The sequence below is a fragment of the Melospiza melodia genome, chromosome 5 (assembly GCF_035770615.1).
Source record: "Melospiza melodia melodia isolate bMelMel2 chromosome 5, bMelMel2.pri, whole genome shotgun sequence".
Taxonomy (NCBI): Eukaryota; Metazoa; Chordata; class Aves; order Passeriformes; family Passerellidae; genus Melospiza; species Melospiza melodia.
The window spans coordinates 73,548,602-73,571,134 of record NC_086198.1 but is presented as its reverse complement, the minus strand read 5'-3'; the positions used below and the strand labels follow the sequence as shown (position 1 = coordinate 73,571,134).

General features: G+C 42.6%; 1 protein-coding gene across 8 annotated transcripts in view; it reads right to left on the bottom strand.

Annotated features, from left to right (window-relative positions):
* The window catches only part of RBM47 (RNA binding motif protein 47), a 75,914-nt gene that overhangs the window by 5,367 nt on the left and 48,014 nt on the right, over nucleotides 1-22,533 (bottom strand). For 6 of the 8 annotated variants that reach the window (XM_063157391.1, XM_063157390.1, XM_063157388.1 and 3 more), the window contains 2 exons: nucleotides 2,883-4,042; nucleotides 1,226-1,432 (listed from right to left, as the gene is read on the bottom strand). In XM_063157391.1, coding sequence (XP_063013461.1) covers nucleotides 1,226-1,432; nucleotides 2,883-4,011 — 1,336 coding nt within the window. In that variant the 5' untranslated portion in view covers nucleotides 4,012-4,042. Of the gene's footprint in view, nucleotides 1-1,225; nucleotides 1,433-2,882; nucleotides 4,043-15,129; nucleotides 15,282-22,533 lie in introns of those variants that run through there. The other 2 variants (XM_063157384.1, XM_063157386.1) reach the window with 2 other exon arrangements.

The following is a 22,533-nucleotide window of genomic DNA, read 5'->3' as shown; positions in this document are numbered from 1 at the left end:
AAATATAGACACCACTAACATGCATGCATTTCCAAGCTCACTTTTCAAGCATCCTTTAGTAATACCTGGAATTCCTAAAGTATCTTTGCAAACACACGTAGCAGTAATATTTTCTGGTGGCGAGTGGGTAGTTTTCTCAGGAAGTCTGATCTTTCTCCAACTCTAATCTTAACAGCCTTCCTTTGTCTCTAGACTTCTGATATTATCTCATCCAGCTGTTATGAGGAACTCTTCACAGACTTCATTAGATGCAAGCTGTAATTTTCACTGACATAAATGAAACATGTTTTGGGAAACCACAGTAGCTCTATTATTAAGCAATCTTGCCATTTACAGTTTACTTGGAAAGAAAAATGAAGGAGAAGACATCAGGACTTCAGGATGGGGTCCCCATCCCCTTCATGGACCTTTTTCCTTTGGCTACTTTTCCAAATAAAAATCTTTCCAAACAGGATCTTGAGGAATTGCAGAGCTTCAGCTTTCCTCTTGTTCACTTGGGCATGACAAGGGCTGGGCACTCAGCTGGCAAAGTGGCAGAAGGAGGCAATCCCTGCCCCAGCCCTTGGACTGGCCCATCAGAGCCCAGCAGAGATGAGAGCACTCCTGTAGGCACTGCACAGCTGCAAAGATGGACCTGAGGGCTCCCTGCCTTGCTCCTTCCCCATGCCACTGATGGAGATGGAGGAGCTTGCCTCACCCAGGGACTTTCCTGCAATGGGAAAGCCCCAGATCCTTTTCTCAGCCTCATACCACTGGAGCAAGATGGACTAAACAGGGCAGGGCTCCAGCCTGGCTGGAAATCTAGGATAGGCATCTCCCAGGGTGAAACTAGCATTGAAGACCTTAAAAGAGAGGAAGATTGATCTTAGTCACCATGTTCTGGTTTCCAGGACTAGAAGGAGAGGAAAGTCTGCTTCCTCCTAAACAAATGCAAAAGGGGAGAGGAGGAGTGGGAGTTGCTTTAGTCCTTTTTACTTTGGTCTGAAGAACTCCCAGATATTTGTGTCCCCTATCCCACTGCATGCCTCTTGTGTGAAGAAAGTCTGGCCTGGGCCAGGAGGCGCTCAGCACAATGGAGCACTGAGCCCCAGCCCTGGAGCCACCCCCATTGCTGCAGTTGCAGTTGTGGACTGGCCCTGGAGGGGTTCTCACACGCCTGAGACAGGGCTTGGAGTGGGGGCCTGCCCACCACCCCTGCTTTCCTCCCCTCCTTACACATACTAACCTGCACCAGGCTTAATGGCCACTGGATTGACTGCAGGTAACTCCAAGTTGGGAACCAGTTCGAATCCTTTCTCTTGCTGCTTTCCTTTGCCTTCATGGTACCTGCTGTAGATTCCACGGCCGGCGGAGTATCCCCCCAGGTAGGACCCCCTGGGACCCGGAGCTCTGTTGCCAGCTGCGCCTCGCCCTCTGCCTCGTATGCTGCCTGCTTATGATAACAACACAGAATATGTGAGTAATGGACAGTGACAGCCCTGTGGGGAGCACGAGTGACCCCAGGCTGAAACCTGGAGGCTTGCACTCAGAAATGTGGCTGCTTAAGTCAGCATGGTTGAGTCTTAGTGAGGTGCCTAAGAAGTATCCAGTAAGCCTATGCTTGTTTAGCTTTTGATGTTTGTGAGCATATATTAACTGCCCATTTATATTGATGGAACTCTTGTGGTGAGTGTTACAGGTTCAATGCAGTCAGTAGAGAGTGAGAGGATCCTCTGGCTGATTTCTGTGCATTAGGAAGAGCTTCTGCTTTCAGATGTCCTCCAGAGAAGACCAAACTTGTCAACTGGCTGCAATGGGACTCTGCCAAGATGGCACAGCATCACACCTGCCCTTTAATCAACTTTGTCCCATGACTGCATATATTTTCACTTACATTGTTGAATTGTTTTCTCTGCTATTTTATTAGGTGTATATAACCCATTTCCAATAATATTGCCTTTATTCATCTTAGTGACTACACATCTGTTCTGACAGTACTTTGAACACTGCAGTATTGATTTACTTTATGATGACCTAATTGAATATTTAGTCTGTTACTCAACTCTGCCATAGTTCATTGCAAGTACAAACCTGGAAATTGAGAAGAAGCTGAAATTCTTGAACGATTACAGTTAAAAATACTTCTCGGTTTATGTGGGAGCTTTAAGAATATATTTATGCTAAATTGCTTCTTCTATGGAAATACACATCAAATGTCAGGAAACTCTAATTCCTGTAAGTACAGGATAATTGTAATTATAATACCAGTTATAGCTGTTAGGGTTTTTTTATGAATAAGTGATTTTTGGTTAATTTTTAATGACTATAACAGATAACTAATTAAGATATATATAATAAAATAATTTTTTTTTCACTCATGTGATTCCTTCTGCTTGTAGTTCTCAAATGACTTTATGAAGGACAGCATTACTGTCACTTTAATGTGGAAGGTAAATGACACCTAGAGAGCTCCTATCTAAGGCTTTCCCTCACTCCTTCCTTTTGGATAGGTCACCATACCCACGCCTCCAGAGCACTCTGTCATAGGATCCAGCTCTTTGAAAGGAGACATCAGACAATGGAATCCTTAGACTTGCTCAGACTTAATACATTGCTCATAAAACCCAGATCCATCTGTTCGCCATCTCATGCTTGGTTTTTATCTATACTTAACCCCATATTTGATATCTTTCTCATACTATCTTGCACATTTGCAATTATTTATAGATATATACATTTTATGCAGTCATAAACTAAGACCCAACAGAAATATGACAAAAAGGCCTATACAAGAGTATTAAGAAAAAATTGCGTAGTACTAGCTGTCCTTTGGCTGAGGCAGACCTCTGGCATCAGCCTAAGATCAAAGCTGCCCATCACATCCCCTAATTGTGCTTACTAACCTTTCACAAAGTAATCTCTGTTGGGCCCGATCAAGGCATTGTATGGATATCCATAGTATGCCAGTGTGTATGGATCACAAGAGTAAACATAGTTAGGTTGCTGCGTTACTTCGGAGGTTGCTGCAGCCCCTCCTTTTGCTGCTTTCTGGTAGCGAGTGTACTGCTCCTTGTCTACAGGCTTGGCCAAGGTAACCTCCAGGCACGAGCCCTCTAGTTCAACACCATTGAGGTTGTTCATGGCATGAATGGCATCTTCCCTGGTTGTAAAGTGCACAAAGGCGTAATCACGGATTTTTTTCACTCTCTCTACACAGCCAGGGTTAAACTGACCGAACACCTTTTTAATGGTGTCCTCTGTGGTCTCAATCATTAAATTCCTCACATATAAGATTTTAACAGTCTCCATGACATCTTCATCCACATCTATCTCTGGTTCTGCCCAGTCAACAGCAATTTGATGTCCCCACAGCTGGATCCTTCCTGGCATGAGTTTTCTCCTGGCCATGGCTGCTGCTCGATGGCTTTCATACTCCACAAACGCAAAGCCTCTGTTCTTCATCTTGTCTGCGGCACTGGCATACACGATGACATCCAGCACGCCTTCTGTCACCTTGGCAATCTCTTCCAGGATCTCCTCTCTCTTCTTCATCTTGGGAATGCCTCCGATGAAGAGCCGGCAGTTATCCACGCTGCAGCAGACGCCCAGCAGCCTGCCGGGGCGGATTTCGTAGTTGTTCAGCTCCCTGACGGCGCGCTTCGCCTCGTGCTTCTGGGTGTACATCACGAAGGCGTAGCCACGGTTCTTCCCATCGAAGTCCATCATCAGGCGCATCTCGTAGATGCGGCCCACAGACTCGAACACAGGGACCAGCTCATCCTCGTAGACGTCGCGGGGGATTTTGCCCACGAAGACTTCGCAGCCCCGCGGCGGGTGCAGGCCCTCCCAGCCGGGAGGAGGCCCTCCGTACTTGCGCTGCCCGTTCTCCTGGATCATGCTGTACCCAGTGCGGGCCATGAGGGCCAGCAGAGCCGCCTCGTTGGGGGCACCGGCAACGCCTTCGGGCACTTTTGTGGTGGCCACATTGGTGGAATCATTGCTCATCCTTGCAGTGGAATCCTCAGCGGTCATGGTGTCAAACTCATTCACAGCGTGATAAAACCTGGCCAAATGAAGAAGGAGGACACTCGTTAAAAGCTATTAGCTACTATGAGAATTTCACCTCTCTCTTTTATTTTCCTGTGGTTGTTCTGCAAGTTTGTTTTTCAAACTGGGACTAAGGCTGCAGAAAAACAGAGGAAGAAGTCACACCAGCCTGAAGAATGTTACTGCAGGGACAGCGCATCCTGGACATAGGCAAAGCTCCTCTTTGAGGGAATGGTCGAGGATCACCTGTTCACACATCCCAGGCATCAAGAGCTGCTGTCACAGGACACCAAAGGCACATGAATGGATGCCGTCAAGTACCTCAAAATCTCAAGACATCTTTGAAGTGGTAAGAAGGAGATTGCACAGAATTGGGAGAGAGAAGATACTGACAGGAAGACAGAGGTACCCTACAGAGCCTTCTCTTCCCTCTCAGTCACTCATCAGTTAATCCATTTACTTCTGAACAGCAAAAGCCCCAGGTGCTATATTCCATGGTGAAAGGTGGCAAATGCATGAGAAGCACCAGACAGCTTCCATTTCATAACAAACCCCTTGCTCCTCTAGACCTCTGCAGTAACTGTCAAGTAGGAAATAGAAAATACACTTTAGCAGTGGGGGTGGGGGACAATTTGTGTTCTTTTTGTGCAAAGAGTGATCTGACAAGTTTCTGAGTTGCCTACTGCATGTGTTACAATATCTGAGGTGTTTGTCTCTTCCATTATTACAGCAGGACTTGACAAAAGCTGAAGAGAATCACTTCTTTATGAGAGGCTGTGCTTTAAACCAAGCATGGCACTGCAAGCCTGCAAGAGGAAGGTAAATCACAGAAACCTTATTCTGCATTTGAACAGAGGCAGAGAGCAGGAAGTGAAGACATACAGGAAATGACCATGCTAACAACCAAAACTGCAAGACAGTGAACGTTCTTTCTGAGCACAATTAAATAAGACACCTTGGACTCTGAGAATAGTTAGTTCATCAACTTTTAAAGCTGCAGTGGTCCACCAGACAATTTAATACAAGTGATTGTATATGATATGGACCATTACATTTTAGTGTTATTTGCACATTAGGTGCTATAGCATTTATCTGAGTAAATTGTATTTTCCACAAGGACCTTGGCTGTAAGGAATCAGAGAGCTGTGGACCACACATCCCTGTATGGCTTGTTTGCTAGCCACTCCCTCATACAAGTAAGTGTGCAATATTTCTCACGAGAATTTCTCTGGCTTTTGCTTCCAGACAGGATTAGATAGACTAAGCAGTCTTTCAAGACCTCTGCTTATGCCTTCTAGTGATATTTAAGTCACTGAATCACAACACAAGTCTGTCTTTCGAATAGAACTTGCAGGCTAAGCTCACGATTAGTCACTTGCACCCAAAATTACTGGGTTTTGGTCTTTTGACAGTTCTCTAGAGCTTCAGCCTCTTTCACATTTGCTATATACAGGGATGAGGATCATCCCTCCTTCTTCACCCCACGTCTGTCTTGCCAAAGCCTGCTTCTTCACACCTTCTCACTGGCAAGTCACATGTAGTTGGGGAGAGTTTTTTTCAATTCTAACCTCAAATCCTCTATAGAAGCACCACGTGCTCTGGTTATGTCCCATGTAGCAGGCATGACTTGTGTTTACTACTCTGAATGCCACAACCTTGCATTCAGCCCTATCCCAACTGCATTTCGAATAGATCCCACCTATTGAATGTTACACTATTGGCTCCTTCCCATGGTGTTCTACAACTCCATCAGTCTTTCCTTCACTGATTTATTTTTCATGACTTGCATTCATCACCAGTCTGTTGATGGAACTGTCAAAATACACTCACCCTTGTAGGACACTGCAAACTGCTGTAAGAAGTGTTCCCAATATATAGGTTTGACAGGATTATTTTTTATTTTAAATAAAAAAGGATGAAGCTTCAGAGAGATTTATTTATTCTATACAGTTTTCTTATTCAGTGAGACATAGGTTTCTCTCTGTCCCATAATTGCATTGGTGACCACCAAGGAAGATTTTTCATTAGTGCAGCAAGCTCAAGTTCACAAAAATACCAGCACAAATTTTAGGCACCAAAGTCTGATTTGTATGGTTCACAAAATCTATTAAAATCCTAGTAACTTCAGCACCTCAGATTGTTTTCAGTAAAGCTCCTGAGCTGTCTGGAGCTGTGCTGGTCTATACCCAGAGGTGCCTCTGCACAAGCCAGGGCAAACACTGTTGAGCCTGGTTCAACTCTTAAATGTATTTGGAATTAAGAAACCAGACCTCTGAGCTTTGGTCTGTGGTAATACCTGATCCTGCACGTGTTTTTTAGCTATGAGTGTTGCATGCTGATGCTTCTGAGCCATTTTAATTTAAGAATATGAAGAGCAGAGGAGAAGATAAAGAAAGTGGAGAGCAGTAAAAGTGATGCTGATGCTCAGGCAATACTTTACTAAACATGATTCCTTTGAAGCCAGATCTGTCATGAATAGCTTCTTGAACTGTTGATACACATTTCTCTCAGATTCAAACATCACCCTTTAACAGTTATTTAACAGACACCCTTTAACACACATTTTAATTTTATTCCTGGGAATTATTTGAAATAATTAAGAACTTAAGATAGAGTAAAACATCTTCATTTTTCACTTGACAGTTTGCTCCTAGAAGTGTAACTTCACCTTTCTTGGAATAAAAGCACAGCTGGTTATACAAACACTTTGGTGGGAAATAATCGTTACCTTTACATGAGCCACCTGTTGGCAAGTCAAGTACTTATCACCCCAAGTTTGGCTAAGTTTAAAAATTACCAATTCCATTCAAACCACCTGTTTCAGGTCAACTCACAAAATAGGTCCCCATATCTCTGTTATCTGCAGGGCTCTGTGTCTGGGGCTATAGTCTGGAAAGCTGCAGATGGCTACTGGGTTTGTGAGGGGAATTGAAACAATCTCCCTTGAGCCCCAGAAACCAGTTGGTAATTCAATGGCCATGCAGGTGATTGCATGTTCTCCAGCATTTTGCATTGCACCAGCAAGATGATTTCTCATATTGCAAGTTGTACCTGAAGCTGCTTCTAAGTGCTGCTGGCCACCTTTGCTGCAGACACTGCCACACACCATTTGTGATAGTGCATCATTAAAAATTCCTTATGAACCTAAAATGCATTTATCCCTATGTAATTTGTTTTGAATCAAGATTCATGATCAAATGTGGTTTGGGGTTTTTTTCCTATGCAGCTACATAGAGCTGGGTTTCATAAGTAAGTCCTACCTAAGAAAGTTATAGTGCCCATATAGCCCTAATTTTTGTAACTAAATACACACTTAACTTGTTCATTCAACACCTTGACTAAGTTCATATAATCAACACCTTGATAAATGTTACCAGAACATTTGTCATCACTGATCACCTGTAGCTTGATGAGAAAATGCACAGCCTGTCTGGTCTGAGTGCTTTTCTCTTCTGCTGCTACTGCCTTTCAAAATGGGCTACCAACACAATTTAACCCTTTTCAGACTAAAATGCAATCCCTCTCAAGAAAACAGTTTTTGAAAATACCAGTTTCCAAAGTGTTCAAACCTGCTTGTGCATTTTTTAAGTCAACAGTAAACTGATCATGAAAACCTGCTACCCTGTGTTGCAGGTCTACACAAGGCACGGGCTGGTAATATGGGTCTAGTGGCCTTAATAAAGACAAACTGATTTCCAGCACCCAATAAGTGAGATTAGTGCTAGAAAAGGCAAAAATTTAATCTCCATTAAAATACAGTGTCTTGTGAAATATAAGTGCTTGGTTTCTAGACTCTGAGGAGGAAGGCACATCTGATCTTGATAACATAGATTCAAAAAAAGAGAGACAGACACATACATTTTTAACAAGAAAGGTTGTGTTTTGGAGACAGCAAAGTTTTAAATGACTCACTATCAGGACTGAGACAAGTCCTTGGCTTCTTTTTAGAAAAAGGTAAATCTTGCTTGATTGTTCACACCAGATGTTGTTAGATGGATGCTAACATCTGCCAGCCTACCAGGAGTGAGGCTTACCAGCCTCTCAGGAGTGAGGCATGAGTGAGCCCCTCAGTCCTCTGTTCCAAGGACTTCCTTGCACAGGTGAACTAGCAGACATACATGTTGCACTGAAACCATTCAAATTTCACTTCACCTTGCTTGAGAAACTCCTCTGCTGCCAGTAGGAAGATTGTAAATAAGTGTTGCCCTAAACATGAATTACCTTCTCTTTAAAGGCACTTACATCCCACATCCCAGAATATTAAATGGCAAGCTTACTGCGTTGGTAGTGACTGACCTAAAGCATACTGTGGACAGGCTGATTAACTGAGGCAGGTATTTTATTAAGTAGAAATACCACACCTTGATCAACAACAATGCAGGGCCAGATGGTGATGTCCCTTGTCCCAGGGCAAAGGCAGCTTGGGGCCCCATCAGGAAAGCAATGGCCAAAGTCCACAAAGGAACTTATCCCTGGGTTAGTCCAGCACTGGGCAGTGCCCTGTGAAGTTAGGCAGACACGTTCTCCTCTGTTGATCCTAGTGTGGTCAAACAGGCTTTTACAAACACAGGGACACAGCCAGTGTCCTTGTGGCAGTAACTGTGTGTCCACCTCACTCACGTGCTCCTAGAAAATGAGGTTGTTTATGTCTGGACTTAATTCACCCCCCCAGTTTTGTGTTACATGGGTTTAGTGGCATCATCTGTGGGTGACACAACTGCTGGCAGTCCCAAAGCCTGGGGACAGGTGCCAGCATCACCACAGGCAACAGGAGAGACCAGGGAGATGTGCTGTCTCTGTGATAACTGTCCAGGGGAGGCATGGGGACACCTGTGCCCCACCTGCAGACCCTGTACTGCACAAACTCCCACTGAGCTGACAGGGTGTGTCCTCATGGACTCTGCACAGCTACTGCTTCCTTCAAGAAACTGCCACAGCTTTGCATTTTAAACCACAGAGGGAAAGACAGTTGCTGAAATTTCAAATACACCCAGTTGACAGAGGAAAATAACAGCTACTGGCTTAAATGTGACCTTCCTGGTATTTTACTTGAAATAATGAGGGAAAATGTTGATCCTGATGATGATGATGATAGGCAGCAGCTCTAAAAGCATGGCTGTCATTAAAGTTCTTTATTTTCAAATCCTGACTCTATTCCCATGACAACTTTATATTCATAAAATGCATACAAAACCAACAGCTTACTAAGAACAACTTTGTAATTTTATCACAAACATCAGACACCCCAGAAATGCTTCTACTGAAAACAGTTTGCCTGTTTAGAGATCTATTGGCTGAACAGAAAAATTCAACAGCCTCATCAATTCTAAATAAGGTAGTGACTTGTGCATTGCTTCAAGTGTCCTGTGCAAGTTACCTCTCTGCTTAAAGATGATTACAGTATCATTATACCTCACTTTGCTCTTTCTTGACAAGACTGTCACTCTTTTCCTCCTCATTAGTTTCAAAAATGAGCTGAACAAAGCAGATGTCTTTGTTGCCAAAGCTGAGCCATGGCATGCCCAGCTGCAGAATCTGGGCCCAGTGTGGGGATCAACAGGAACAGGATCACACTTGGTTTAATTAATGAAATTCAGGTGTCCAAAGCTGAAATTTGTGAAATTTGGGTCAGTGCAACAGAGCACAGCATTTCAGTACAGCTTTTTGGCCAAGGCCCTTTTCTGAAGGTCTTTTAGGCAGGAAAGCAAAGGTTGGATGGGATGGATGATGCCTTCACCCTTTTACAAAAAAGCCATACCTGAGGCCAACAGGCCATGACAATGTCTGCAGTGCATCAGACACATCTTTACCTGCAGCTGAACTGGGTGAAGAAGTTGCTGCAGGCTAGGTGAAACATTTTGAAAAGGTGAATTTTCATAATCTGTATCATTTTGGCAAAACTCAGTGGAAAAAGTGGTGAACTGAGTCAGCAGGCCTGAAGGGCAGGAACAACGGCTGGCGAGAGGCTTGATGAGTAGCTTGTGATGAATGGCTTGGAAGAAAGTAACCTCAGAGATCACTGACAATGACATGTCTGTCTGCTGTGCAATTTATCCTCCTGCCAGCCCTGCTAAAGGACTGCTTATTCTCATCATCATCATCTGCATGCCTCAACTGGGTCATTGAACTTGTCCCTCTCCAGCCAGGGTCAGGAACGTTTTGGCTCAGGTGCTGCACAAACACAATGAGATGTGCACGGAGCAGCATTTGCTGCACCACGTATTTCCCACGTATGTTCAGACAAGAACATGCACAAGCAGAGGCTCTCTGCCCACTAGAAGTATTATGCTTAAATATAGAGAACAACAATGCCTGAGAGGTAGGATAAACCAGACTATTAAATCCTGAGGCTAGCTGCTGAAATTAGGACAAAAGGAAACAGCTGCAAGTTGCACCAGGGAAGGAAAGATTTCCTCATTGAAAGGGCTGTAAGCATTGGAACAGGCTGCTCAGGGAAGTGCTTAAATACCAACTCCAGAGGTATGTAAAAGATATGCAGATGTGGCACTTAGGGACCTGGTTTAGTGGTGGGCTTTGCAGTGTTCAGCTAATGGTTGATTTCAACCATCTTAGAGGTCTTTTCCAACTTAAAGATTCTATGATTTTACGAAATTCCCACTTCTACTATGGTGACAATTAGCATTCTAATCTAGAGCCTATCAACAGAGTTCTGATTGATTGCAAGAGTTTGTATTTCATGATTAAACTTCAGTTTTATTCTGGTCAGCTGGTTATGTTCACTTTGTATGGGGCAAGTTAATGCTCAAGGCCTGAAGTACAGTCGTCAGGGTGGATTTACTGCAGGGAGGGCCTGTGCATGGTTTTTAGTCGCTTAAATTTGTCTTAAGTGGCTAAACATGTTAAAAATTGTTTGTTCAATTTAAAACTCACCAAAATCTGTTGATTGTGACTTTTGATTGTATTAGGTTCAAAGAAAGAAACAGAAAATAAAGTGTGGTATTCTGACAGTACTCACACGTAGCATGACTCCCCTGACATCAGTTACAAGACTCTAATGACTGCAAGAGGGATATATTTAAGATAGGGATGAGCACTACAGAAAATCCTGTTTTAAAGGTCTTACAGAGACAGGTTATATTCTCCAGGCACCAATCAAAAGCAATGTATTTGGCTTTAAAATTTGTAACAAAATTACTAGAAATCTGTTCTTTTACTTCTTGCTCCTTTTTAGTAGGAAAACACCTGAAATTATTCTGTAAATTAATATCCTGGAATTTCCCAGGTTAAAACTTGAATGCTAATCAGATAATTCAACAAGGAATTTGTACAGTCAACAATTGGCTACAGCTTCAAACTAGGATTTGAAGGTTAAACTTCTTATTTTCACCTTTATCATTAGAAAAATAACAATTAAGGATCTAATTCCCCTAACCTTGTTATATCAGTTCCCATGGTGTATTAATCTGGCCTCACAGAAATTTATGTACAATGTAAAAAATGGAGCTAAAATTATGATTCCCCTACAAAATAAAGGCACCTTGTGTTGTGCAAACGTCCTGCCTATCCTGTTACCAACTCTCTCTGCATCTTTCTACGGTGTATTTAATCTTGTGTGTGATCCACTTGCATTTTATGTAAGCACTATCCATGCCTAGCAGTGAACATTCCCAGGAGGAAGGTCCCTCAATGACCTGACCCCTGCTTAAAAACTGCAAAAATGATATTCAATGAGATATGAGTAATAAGTTTGGGTAAGCGAAACCTAGTGCCCCCTTATTTTATAATGCACTTTTCTGCAAGTCATTCAGAACTTGTCCAACAAGTTGTGTAACCCCTGTGTTATCCTGTTTGCCCCATCTTTTACCCACTCCATTTGACACTAATTCATAACTCTCCCCTATTTTGATAGGACTTGTTCCTGGCTGAGGCTGAAGTTATTACCCTGCAATGTATTGAAGCCACATGTTGAGGAAGGCTGAGAAGATGAGACATGGTTTGTGTAATCATTTTATCAATGGTCTAAATCAGGGAACAGCACAACTATCCCCTTCTCCCCAAATTCCCATATTTCAATCTAGTCAATAAAGTCCATCATTACCATGATCAGACAGGAAAATGTGTGATATATAAATTTCAGTGTACTCTTTCCTATTCTGGATAAGCTGTACTTGATGGGAAAATTTTTGCAGCATTTCTTTACCAAAAATGAAACTCAGCACTGATCTCTGCAGAAATGCTGATACAGGTTAGTGTGTCCTCCTCATTAACTATCTGCATTAGAAAGCATTCTGCTTGGAAAGGGAGAAAGTTTCATTCGGGATCGACTAGAAGCTTGCAAGCTTTTGCCATAAGAAGGACAGGAGAAGCAATGTTCTGCAACTGAAAAACAAAACCACAACTAGACTCATCTGTTAATCATTACATGGGAAAGATAACACATTCACTTATTTCGCTTCTTGTTCTTCTGAAGAAAAATCTTATGTATGAAGACAGTGATTTAGTTCAATAATTGAAAATGTCTGTCAAAGTCTTTGCTGAACTCTGTGGTAAAGGAATTTATGACATAGTATCTATCTGTCTGTCTACCTAAATATTACATTAGTATGTTCCACTCTGCAATGCTATCAATAGTATCTTAAAAAGTTCATCATCTGCAGCTTTTCTGATCAAACTTTTTCCTCTAACTCTCCTGGAGATTTCAGAGTGAAACATAACACATTCTGCTTGTTCATATAAAGTCTACTTGCTTATCAAATTTACTACAATAAAAATAGCCTCAGAATTTTGAGTTTACCCTAATCCCAGGCACTACTTTCATTGCAACACTCTAATCTCTGTGTATACCACGTGAGCTCTGCAGCAACAGGGGGCCCAACCTGCAGCCCGGCTTTCAGCAGGAGGCAGAGATTCCAGGAAAAGGTGAAAGTGGCTCAACGTGTTCCCTCCCCCTCAGGTCACCGAAATGAAAATCAACATAAAGCAAACCACAGTTGGGATGTGAATATGTGAATGTTCACTGCTGAAAGTACATTAAACTCAAAGCATTTGGCTTAGTCAGTGGCTGGGATTTTGTCTTTTTTTTTTTTTTTCCTTTGTGCACTGACATTTGACCCTTTTTATAATATGCACCTTGCCCTGCTGAAACCCAGTTAGTTATTAATTAAACGGAGGTACCAATGGCTGACTTGTGCCTATCACCATTTTAACTGCCTGTGCCCAGGAGTGGGGGCTGGAAGGCAATCGTCCCTCCCGTGAAATTCTGTCATATCGGCAGAAAGGAGCTGCAAAGTGCAGCAATTTGTACCTGACCTCTGAGCTAAGGAGTTTGTACAGACCTTTGAACGTTGGGTTGGAGGATTGAGAAACAAGATTTACAAGTACAAGGAAGAGATTTTCAGCACTTGTTACCCGTGCCCAGTGTTAATATTATAAATTTAAAAAAATGTTTAACCAAGGCAGGAAATCTCTCAGAGGGCAACTCTCCTGTGCTGGGTTAATTCAAGACAATTTAAGTCTACTGAAATTACAGCTCACTTGGAAATATCTATGGTTTTGAAATGAAATTTCTGTTCACTCCAAAAAAGGACTGGGGTTTGAGACACATATTATTTGAAATTAACCTTTTGCTGACCTTAAGTGAGATTATTTCTCTTTTAATTAGAAGCTGAAGAAAGAAGACAAGGATCATTTGATTCAATAAATTTTTTTCAGCAAAGACTGGAGGTAAAATGCAGAATTGAATGGAAATCATTAAAAAGACTAGCAAAATCTATGTTAATTTTATTTTTATGCAACATATTATCTAAACTTGATTATACAGTGCAAATCTGTGTGAGAAACCATGGAAAAATAATCAGACCAACAACATTACAACAAGTTCCTGACAGACAGTCATGTGGCCTTGCCTTGACAAACAAGGAGGCACGTTTTGATGTCCTGTTGGATTAACCATGTCAATTTAATTAGAAACCTCTCTCAACTCTTACACACACTGGTAGGGTCTTTGGTGCAACACCATCAGCTAGCACCAACAGCAGACTGCATTGAGTGTGAAGGCCTTCAGAGATAACACTGAAAAGGATGTCCTTTCTGCAACCCAGTCTGCCAGGCCATGGAGCACGGCAGGGCACAGCATTTGCCATGACATCCCTCAAAGGTTCTGAGCACAGGCTGTCCCCCATGGCAAGCCTGGATGTGCAGGGGCAGTGGGGGTGCTTTACAGACACATTGTGAATCATGGTTTCAATCCCACCTAGCTCAGGACAGGACAACATCATGCACAGCTGCTGCATCTGGTCCACATGTAAACTGACATTTTTGTCATTGGCTTTAATTGAACCTTACTTTCAGCAAGTGCATTTATTCTTTTCCTGGTTTAAGTTCAAACTTCGCTATTGTTATCAGCACTGACCCCAATAAAGCAATAAATTAATAATGAAATAAATAAGGGTGAACAGATTAGCGTCATGTGTCCAATGTCACATACAAGTCTTACACATCTCACATGCTGCTTAAGTAGAATATGAATATCAAAGCTGACTTTCTGTAATGCTTTCAAATTTTCAGTATGCACATTGAGCTATAAAGATTCATTTGTATTAATAATACTTGCAGATATACCCTGTTTACTTAAACCTTCCTAGCCACCTTCAATGTACAAACCCCAAATTCTGCACCAAAACCTGATAATCCACTTTTAAAGTTTTATTTTTATGTCAAGCTCTTGAAAAAGCAGAACAAAATACCAGGCAGCACAGACAATGGCAGAGACAGACTGACTGAAAACACAATGTCAAGCAGTTGCAATTGGCTACCTTTTGCTTCCTTAATCTAAGATAGCAGAAAAGATATCTCAGAACCATGATTTTGTTTTCTTCTGTCTAAAATATCCATGGCTTAGTGTTCATTGTTCTGACTTTTTTTTTTGGTATTTGCTATGCAAATTCTTTTAGATATTCACATGTTGATCTCACAGCTCAGTCTCACAAGCAGTTGCTTAATTCTCAAACAACCCCTTAGGACCCTCTAAAGGATGGCAAACCCCTGAACTCAAACCTTGATGATGACATAGTTTTGGTCTCAACCCCCTGATAAATGAAAGCCAGATGAAAAGCCCTGCAGAGCAAACAAGATTTCCCTTACCTCTCCGCTCCTGCGATCGAAGTGCAACAGGTTAAGGGGACTCGCGCCTTTGCCCGAGCAACCTTTCTTCCTAATGGCAAGAGCTGTGCAACCTGGTTATAGAGTTTATGCATCTCTTTATTGGCCAGCGAGCATTAGCCATTTAAATTCCTTGGGAGTCATTTGTTAAGGGCTCTTAGGCTGAGGCTAAGTGGGTGGGACGGGAGGGAGAGGGGATGTTAGTGCTGCCAGACGCGGCGAGCTCTCCGAAGTGGTTTGAAGATTAATAGAAAACTATCTGCAACGAAGGGATCTTTGGAGGGAGGGCTGGGTCCAACCTTCAGGGAAGCATAGGAACGAGAAATTGTAACATTTTCACAGGTAAAAAGAGTTTGAAGAGAAAGATTTCATTCAAAATTCAAAACTTGGAAAAAAAGGAGTGAAACATGTACAAACAACTCCTTCCTAGCACAAGGCGTTGTGCAAATAGCTTGGGTTACTCACGACAGATAAGATAAGAAAAGGGCATATTTTGCTTGACTGCATGAGGCTTTTTCAGTGAAATATTTCTTTTTCTTCATGTATGTCTGGTAAAATTATTTCAGGCTGCGCTGAATCAATTTACCTTTGGTTGTAGGAAAAACAAAGGGTCTGCAGCTCCTGGAGTCAGAAGCAGATTTACTGAACATGTCGGCGGTGGGACGGTAGGAATAACTCAGCCTGTGCCGTGTACCCGACATGCACTGTGTCAGCAGTAAACACGGAAACTCCAACGTGTTTGCTCAAAAGGAAAAAAAGCACCTGGTGCAGAAGTAAAAGCACAGGGGTGGTAAAACATGATTCATGACAGTAGAAATGGTCTGTACATAACAACGGAGCATTAGGCCCTGGGAGCACTTAGGCAAAGCAAACAACACACCTTCTCGAGCAGCCAAGAGGAGGAACTGCTCCCAAACACTCTCTGGATGATAGATTTGCCCAGTTGGCAAGCAGTGTGCACAGCCAGCCGACGGGAGAAGAGGGAGCAGGGCAAACCTTGGGAGATGGCTCATTTCTGGGAAAGGAGACAGCCTGGAGAAGGTGGGAAGCAAACAGCATATTGCAGTAGCAAAACAACTACAATCTTCAGTCCTTTCCCAGGTGTTTTTTACAGGCATAACCATTTCTTTCTTCTTTCTCTCCTTTTTTACTGTTTTTTCCTACCCTGAAAAGAAAGCCTGATCCAAACCTCCATCCAAAGCACACAAGCAACAACCTCAGGCCATCCACATGTGCAAGGAAAAGTGTCTTAAGCTCTCAGTGACAAATAATAAATACAAGTATATTCTGCGGAATCAGTTTGTTTGAGATGGTCCTACATAATAATTTATTCTTGTCCTCTGAATCCTTTAGTCTGGGCATGTAAAACTTAAGAAATAACCTCAAATTGCCAAGTCAGAGGCTGGTCAATAGGGAAGAGGGGTAAGGGAGTCAGTGGGGTGTAGAGATAAGCACTCTAATATTGGACGCCTCCAAGTTAGAAAAATGTGGAGGGTGGCAAAGACTGGCAAAAGAAGCATCTTTGTGGTGGTTTCTGAAAGCAAACAGGAAGGAGACCTGTTCTACTTACACTGCAAACCAATGGGTGATTACAATCACTCTGTTCTGGATTTTTATTCTTGTTTATCCACTGTGCTGGGCTGTGGTGTGTTAGGCACTGTACAAACACACCTGGAGCCTGGATCCTGGTCCCAGAGTGCTGGCAGCCCAAGTCTACTGTGCAAGTCTTTCATCTTCAGAATTCATCCCTGCAAATGTTAAGCTGTAAGAGCTGCAGAGAAGCAGGTACTGCCCTGCAGGCAGGGAAGCTGCAGCATGGAAATTTAAATGGTTTACCCAAGACTATGGAAAAAATCAGTGTCAAAACTGGGGGAAAAAATCTAGGAGATTCTGCCAAAATAAGATCCATGCCTTAATGCCACTGATCTCCACAGGAAAGTGAATAAAAGTGAATCAGCAGTAATGAATTTGCAAAACTCCAAATTAATTTATTTTTAAAATTCAGTATAATTCTCTTACTTCATATTTTTCTGTTGGAAAACAAATCAAACTTACAGCTAAAAATATTGTAAAGTGAATTCTATCAGCTACAATTGTATGTGTACTTGAATGCCCAGAGAAGAGTCGTCTGATGTAAGTGAGAAAGCACTGATGCTAGTGAGCTGATGGGCTCATTTTCAGAAGGCTGTTCAAGGCTGTGTCCATTAGGATCATGTAGGGAGGCCTCTCAAACCCATGGCTTTCATTTCATATGTTCACTTTTAGCTGCATCCTGTTGTTAGTTTCCAAGTTATTTTCCCGTTATTGTTTAAAGCAATGATCATCAACAGATCATCTGTTGCAGGGCATTCCGAGGTGTTGCCATTCTCAGTGGCAGAATTTAAAAATGTACTAGTTTTTCCTGCAGGCTGTGCTTTTATAAGAAACCTCAGAAGTTAAGGCAGAATTCTGCAGTGTGTCGCCCAGCTTTCCCTGACATTAGACACCTGGTTTCCTTTGACTTCAAAACCACTGTGTTCACAGTGATTGCACAACTCTTTATGTACCTCTTTATGATGGCACGTAAGGAACAGTGGAAAGTGTTAAGGGCAGAGCCATGCAAGCTGCAGGAGAATGGATTGTATGTACACCACATGCTCCTCTCTTCATACAGCATCCACTGCTCTGGGCTAAAAATATAAGCACTTCTTTCCTAATGTACAGCTGCCTACAATGAACAAAACCCACCCACTGTTACAATAATAACATATATATTTAGTTGTTTTGTCATTTTAATTATTGACAGTGAAGCAGGGGCTAAATCCTAAGAGATGTGAAACGAAAACTGTCCAGACCAGTCCATGCCCATGTTTCCCTTAAACCTTCCATTGCCTTTTATTCTTTCCTGTAGAGGGATTGCAAGTGAAAGATTTTTCCTAAATAATTATTCTCCTGAACACAGCGATAGAAAAGAAATGTAAAGGAGAAAAATGACATTCATTGGAATATGGTAATGCCTGTGAATGGGGATCTTCTCCCTGATGCAGAAAAGACTTCCAACAAGTTGGTGTGCTCCCCTCAGCTGTCTCTCTTCTGCAAGTACACACATGAACTGGCCTTTGCAGATGGAGTGCACTGGGCTCCTCAGTGTGATATTTTCTAATGAACCATTGAATCTGCCTCTGAGATTTTTAGAAAGATCAAACCCAAATGCTTTGGGAGATCCAGAGGCTGAGCATAGGCTTACAATGTCTGGATGTCATTGTCCAGATAAGAGTGAGTGGTTTTGATAATTATGGTAGTAAATAGGTTTTCAGGAGATATTTCGTTATGGAAATTTAGCATTATGTAACAGTGCAGACATATGAGCAAGTGAAATAAGAAGGGAGAGTAAGGAGTGAGCAGTGGGTTGGCCTTTATGATTTTATTTGCTCTTCAAAAACTGCTGAGAGACTGCAGTAGGAAGAGAAGGGAATGTACCGAGTGAAATATTTCACTGAAAGGACACATGAATGTAAGAGTGACTGACAAGGTCTCTAATCTCAGTCTCAGAAAGTCTTGATCACTATATTCACACATAAACCCAGAATCAGTCACAATACAGCTACAAAAATTGGGATCTCATAATGTAACAAACAGCCTTTTCCTTTTCTATAATTTCATTCTCTCTTTAACAAAGCCACTCTGTATTTGGCGAAACAGGTTCCCACATGTTTATAGAACAATTTTATTGCTTATTTGAATGTTTAAAGGGACAACATCACTTTATTTAAATTAATAACATGTTATTTTACACGCGTTCTTATACAATGTGAGTTAATACAGAAGATTTTGTCATTTCCTGACTTCCCTAACCTATTGCAGACCAAAATCTGGGAAGATCCTTCAGAGAACATAAAGTCTGTAACAGGCACAGCTTTCCAAGTTCTCTCACACCCAAGCTGCTTCTATGCATAACCTATGTCAATGTTTTAACCCTTACCTTGCCACATCACAGAGAATTACCCTTTGAAAGGTGGACTCCCCATCTGCTCTGCCAGCAGCCACATGCCTTATCCCACCATGGAGATGACAAAGTCACAGCCCTGAAGGTGGAGTACCAACAGGGGGAAATTTGGCCAAGGACACTTGTGCTTTCCCATTTTGTTTTTTAGTCTTGGGCTTTTCTAGCTCATGGGCAGTAGGATTTGCTCTGATAACCTTTCTGGTCACTAGGCAAAGATTTTCTTCTGTTTTTAGCAAAAATTTATTTTATTGTCATTCTGCAATGAAAGTCGGCACAGAGGATCGCTGCAACAGTCAGGCTCAGTTTCCCCATGTAGAATTTTGTGCTTTCATTTAAACTTGAAAGCAGGCTTTAGGTTCAAAAATATAAGACAGATACTGAATAAACCCACAGCGTGTAATAGCTTTTTAATTAGCACACAAAACAGGAGGAAACTGGCAAAACACAAAGTAGTGTTTTTTGTTTTTATATAGCCATAGTCATTACATTTCTGTGGCATGTTTGCTTTCCATTCAAATAAATACAGGGTGGGTTCTGGATAGACATATCTACAAGGGAGGTTAATACAATAATTGCCTTTCAGTCCTAGGGTAAATAAAACACTCCATAGGAAAAAGGTTTTGCCCTTGCTAGGCTGATGTGGCTGCACCAGACCACTCTTTCACACCACAGCTAAACTGCTGCTGTCTGCACAGGGTCCATCTCCATCCTTACTGCAGCCTCTGCTGGGGCTGCCACAAGGGTTTGTGCAGCTGCACCACCACCCACCCACACCACCTGAGCACCTGTGCTGGCAGAGGGGTAAAACAGGGTGGGACCTGTCCCTCTGCCAGCACTGCTGGCTTAATTCATTTATCAAGTCACCAGCATTGAGCAAATTCATGGGAAAACAGGGGAAGGGTTTCTTTTAAAACCTGCTGAATCAAGTTTCAGAGCACAGCTCCTCCTCTGAGGAGGCCAATGAGATTCCACAGTGAGGTAAAGGACAGCCTTTCTGTAACACCAAGGAGCTCACTGAATAATCCAGGGAGACCAGAAGGTAGAATAGTAAAATGCAACTCTTTATTAGTCTTTATGCAGCTGGGGAATTTTATTGAGGGGCTGAAGGTCCTGGAGGAACCAAGGAAGGAGGGGCAGCACAGCAGTGTGAGCTCAATAGGTCACCAAAAGGTACCCAATGGCCACCTCCTGTGGCTAGCAGGGATGTCCAACCAGCACAAGCCAACCGTGTACCAACCAATTTTGATAATTAAAAGGTTACTGGCAAACAATATTCTTGCTGGTTCCTTGCAGGGCTTTTTGCAAAGAAAACCACAGGGTTATGTGATACATGTTCACAAGAAGGAGAATAAAGACCTCCAAACATATATTTACAGGAGCTTACAGAATCAGGGTATGAAAATGAGTGTGGTTAGCACACACAGTCTCTTCTAAGAATTGCTCTGCTTTTTTACAGCTCACAGTAGAATATAAGGATATTAAGGGAAAAACTCTTCCTCCAGCCAACAGGCATCATCTTTGGTCAGGGCATGAGCTTTTCTATTTTCATTCCTAATGTCTTATTGAAAATTAAGCAATAAAAATCACATGGAAATTGTGTGTAAAAAGAGGTTATCCAATAAGGAGACTGACAGAGTTTCCTTTAGGAAGGCAAATTTATTTTTCTGCCTCCCAGTAACATGGAGGAAAAGTTTAGACTACAGGAGACTGAATGATCTGCTGGGGAATTTAAAATATCCATTAACTCCAGCATCTCTAATATTGTATTTTATTACATGTCCACAACTTCCATTTTTCAGAAAACTGGTTTACTATCAGGATTAGAAAAAGCAGCTTTTGGTGATGTTGGCAGAGTCTGCACTGGCGTGCACAGCAAAGGCACCTTTACCAGAGAAGTCTGTGTTGAGCAGGCTGCGATGGGACTTCACAAGAAAGGAATTTGCTGTGACTCAGTCACCCATCAGTGGTGGGTGCTGCCATGAGACCAGAGTGGGGTCACATCTCTTGACCCATGGCACGGCAGATTTTGGCCATGTGGTCCAGCACAGATTTACCCATGCTGTCACATGCCTTGCCTAAGCTCAGCCCAGCACTGGCTCCTCCTCTGCCAGCCTGTGCATCCTGTCTGCTCCTCTGCACTGCTGACCTCCCCTAGGGCAGGCAGCACTGGGGCTGCAAACCTCTCTCCAGCTCAGCTTTCTTCTCTGCAGCCAGCATTGCACCAGAAACGAGCTGCAGCCATGCTGCTCCTGAGCCACTCTTTGGGGTGACTTGAGCTATGTTGCCAGTCTGAGGTGTGCTTCTGCCGAGTAGGAAACAGGATGAATTTGTCTGTTATTCCACCAAATGTTATCTACAGCGCAGGCAAGTGCTAGAGCTACATCTATCCCCAGCCACCTGCTTGGCACACAAAGAGAAGGGGAACATGAGCGACTCTTGACAGAAACTTTGCAACCTTGTGGTAAACGTGCTCACCTTAATGAAACATGCTTAAATAGTAAAAGGGCACTTTCACCTCTGCAGCTGCACCTGGGCCAGGGCCCGCTGCTGGTGTGGGACCCTCAGGCATCATCCCCTGACTGCCAGAGCTGCCCAGGTCACCCTGTGGGGTACAGCCAGTCTAATTAAACTTGAAAGTGCTCAAAGGCTGTGTTAATGGGCAGCTCTCCATAACCACAGTGAGGTGATTTTTTTACAGAACTACAATTCTGCTATAAAATGCTTCTTTCTCAAAGAAAAATCTTTGAGTGCTGGTGACATACCTCAATCGGTATTTGACAAGATAAACCAGGAAAAGTGTCTGGTTTCAAGGACCATAATAGCTGAAATAGTTAGGAATGAAAAGAATGGTCTGAATGGCTGTAATTATTAAATCCACTAGCCAAGTTGCTCTTTCCCTTTCTCAGCAAAGAAAATATCTCTACAATGACCCAGGATCTGCCACTCTTGAGCCATTGACAACACCTAAGCAGGAGATATATCTCATTCAGGAAGAACCTAAGTCCCATACCTCCTATCTCTAGGAGAAGGTTTGTATTTTCAAGAGGACGTTTCCAAACTGGCAGTAAGACTTAAGCCAGACCTGGAAGCTACATGAAATGGTCCTGAGACAGGGAGACACCTTTACTTTGGTTAAATGAGGGGCTGTAGCCACAAAATGAAATGTTCTGTGCAGTATCTGCACTCTCAGCTCTGCTCTGTTTCTCACATTTCTTCTCTGCTCCAGGATGGATGCAGACACTTGGACTGCCCAAACTAGACCCTGTGGTTGAGGCCACCTTGTTCTGGGGGGAAGGAGAAGGCTTCATCAGAAAGGTTGTCTGCTGTGCTGTCTTTGGGTTCAGGGAACACAGCCCAGCATGTTTTATTTGTTAGGAGAGATATAACCCATGTGATCAACT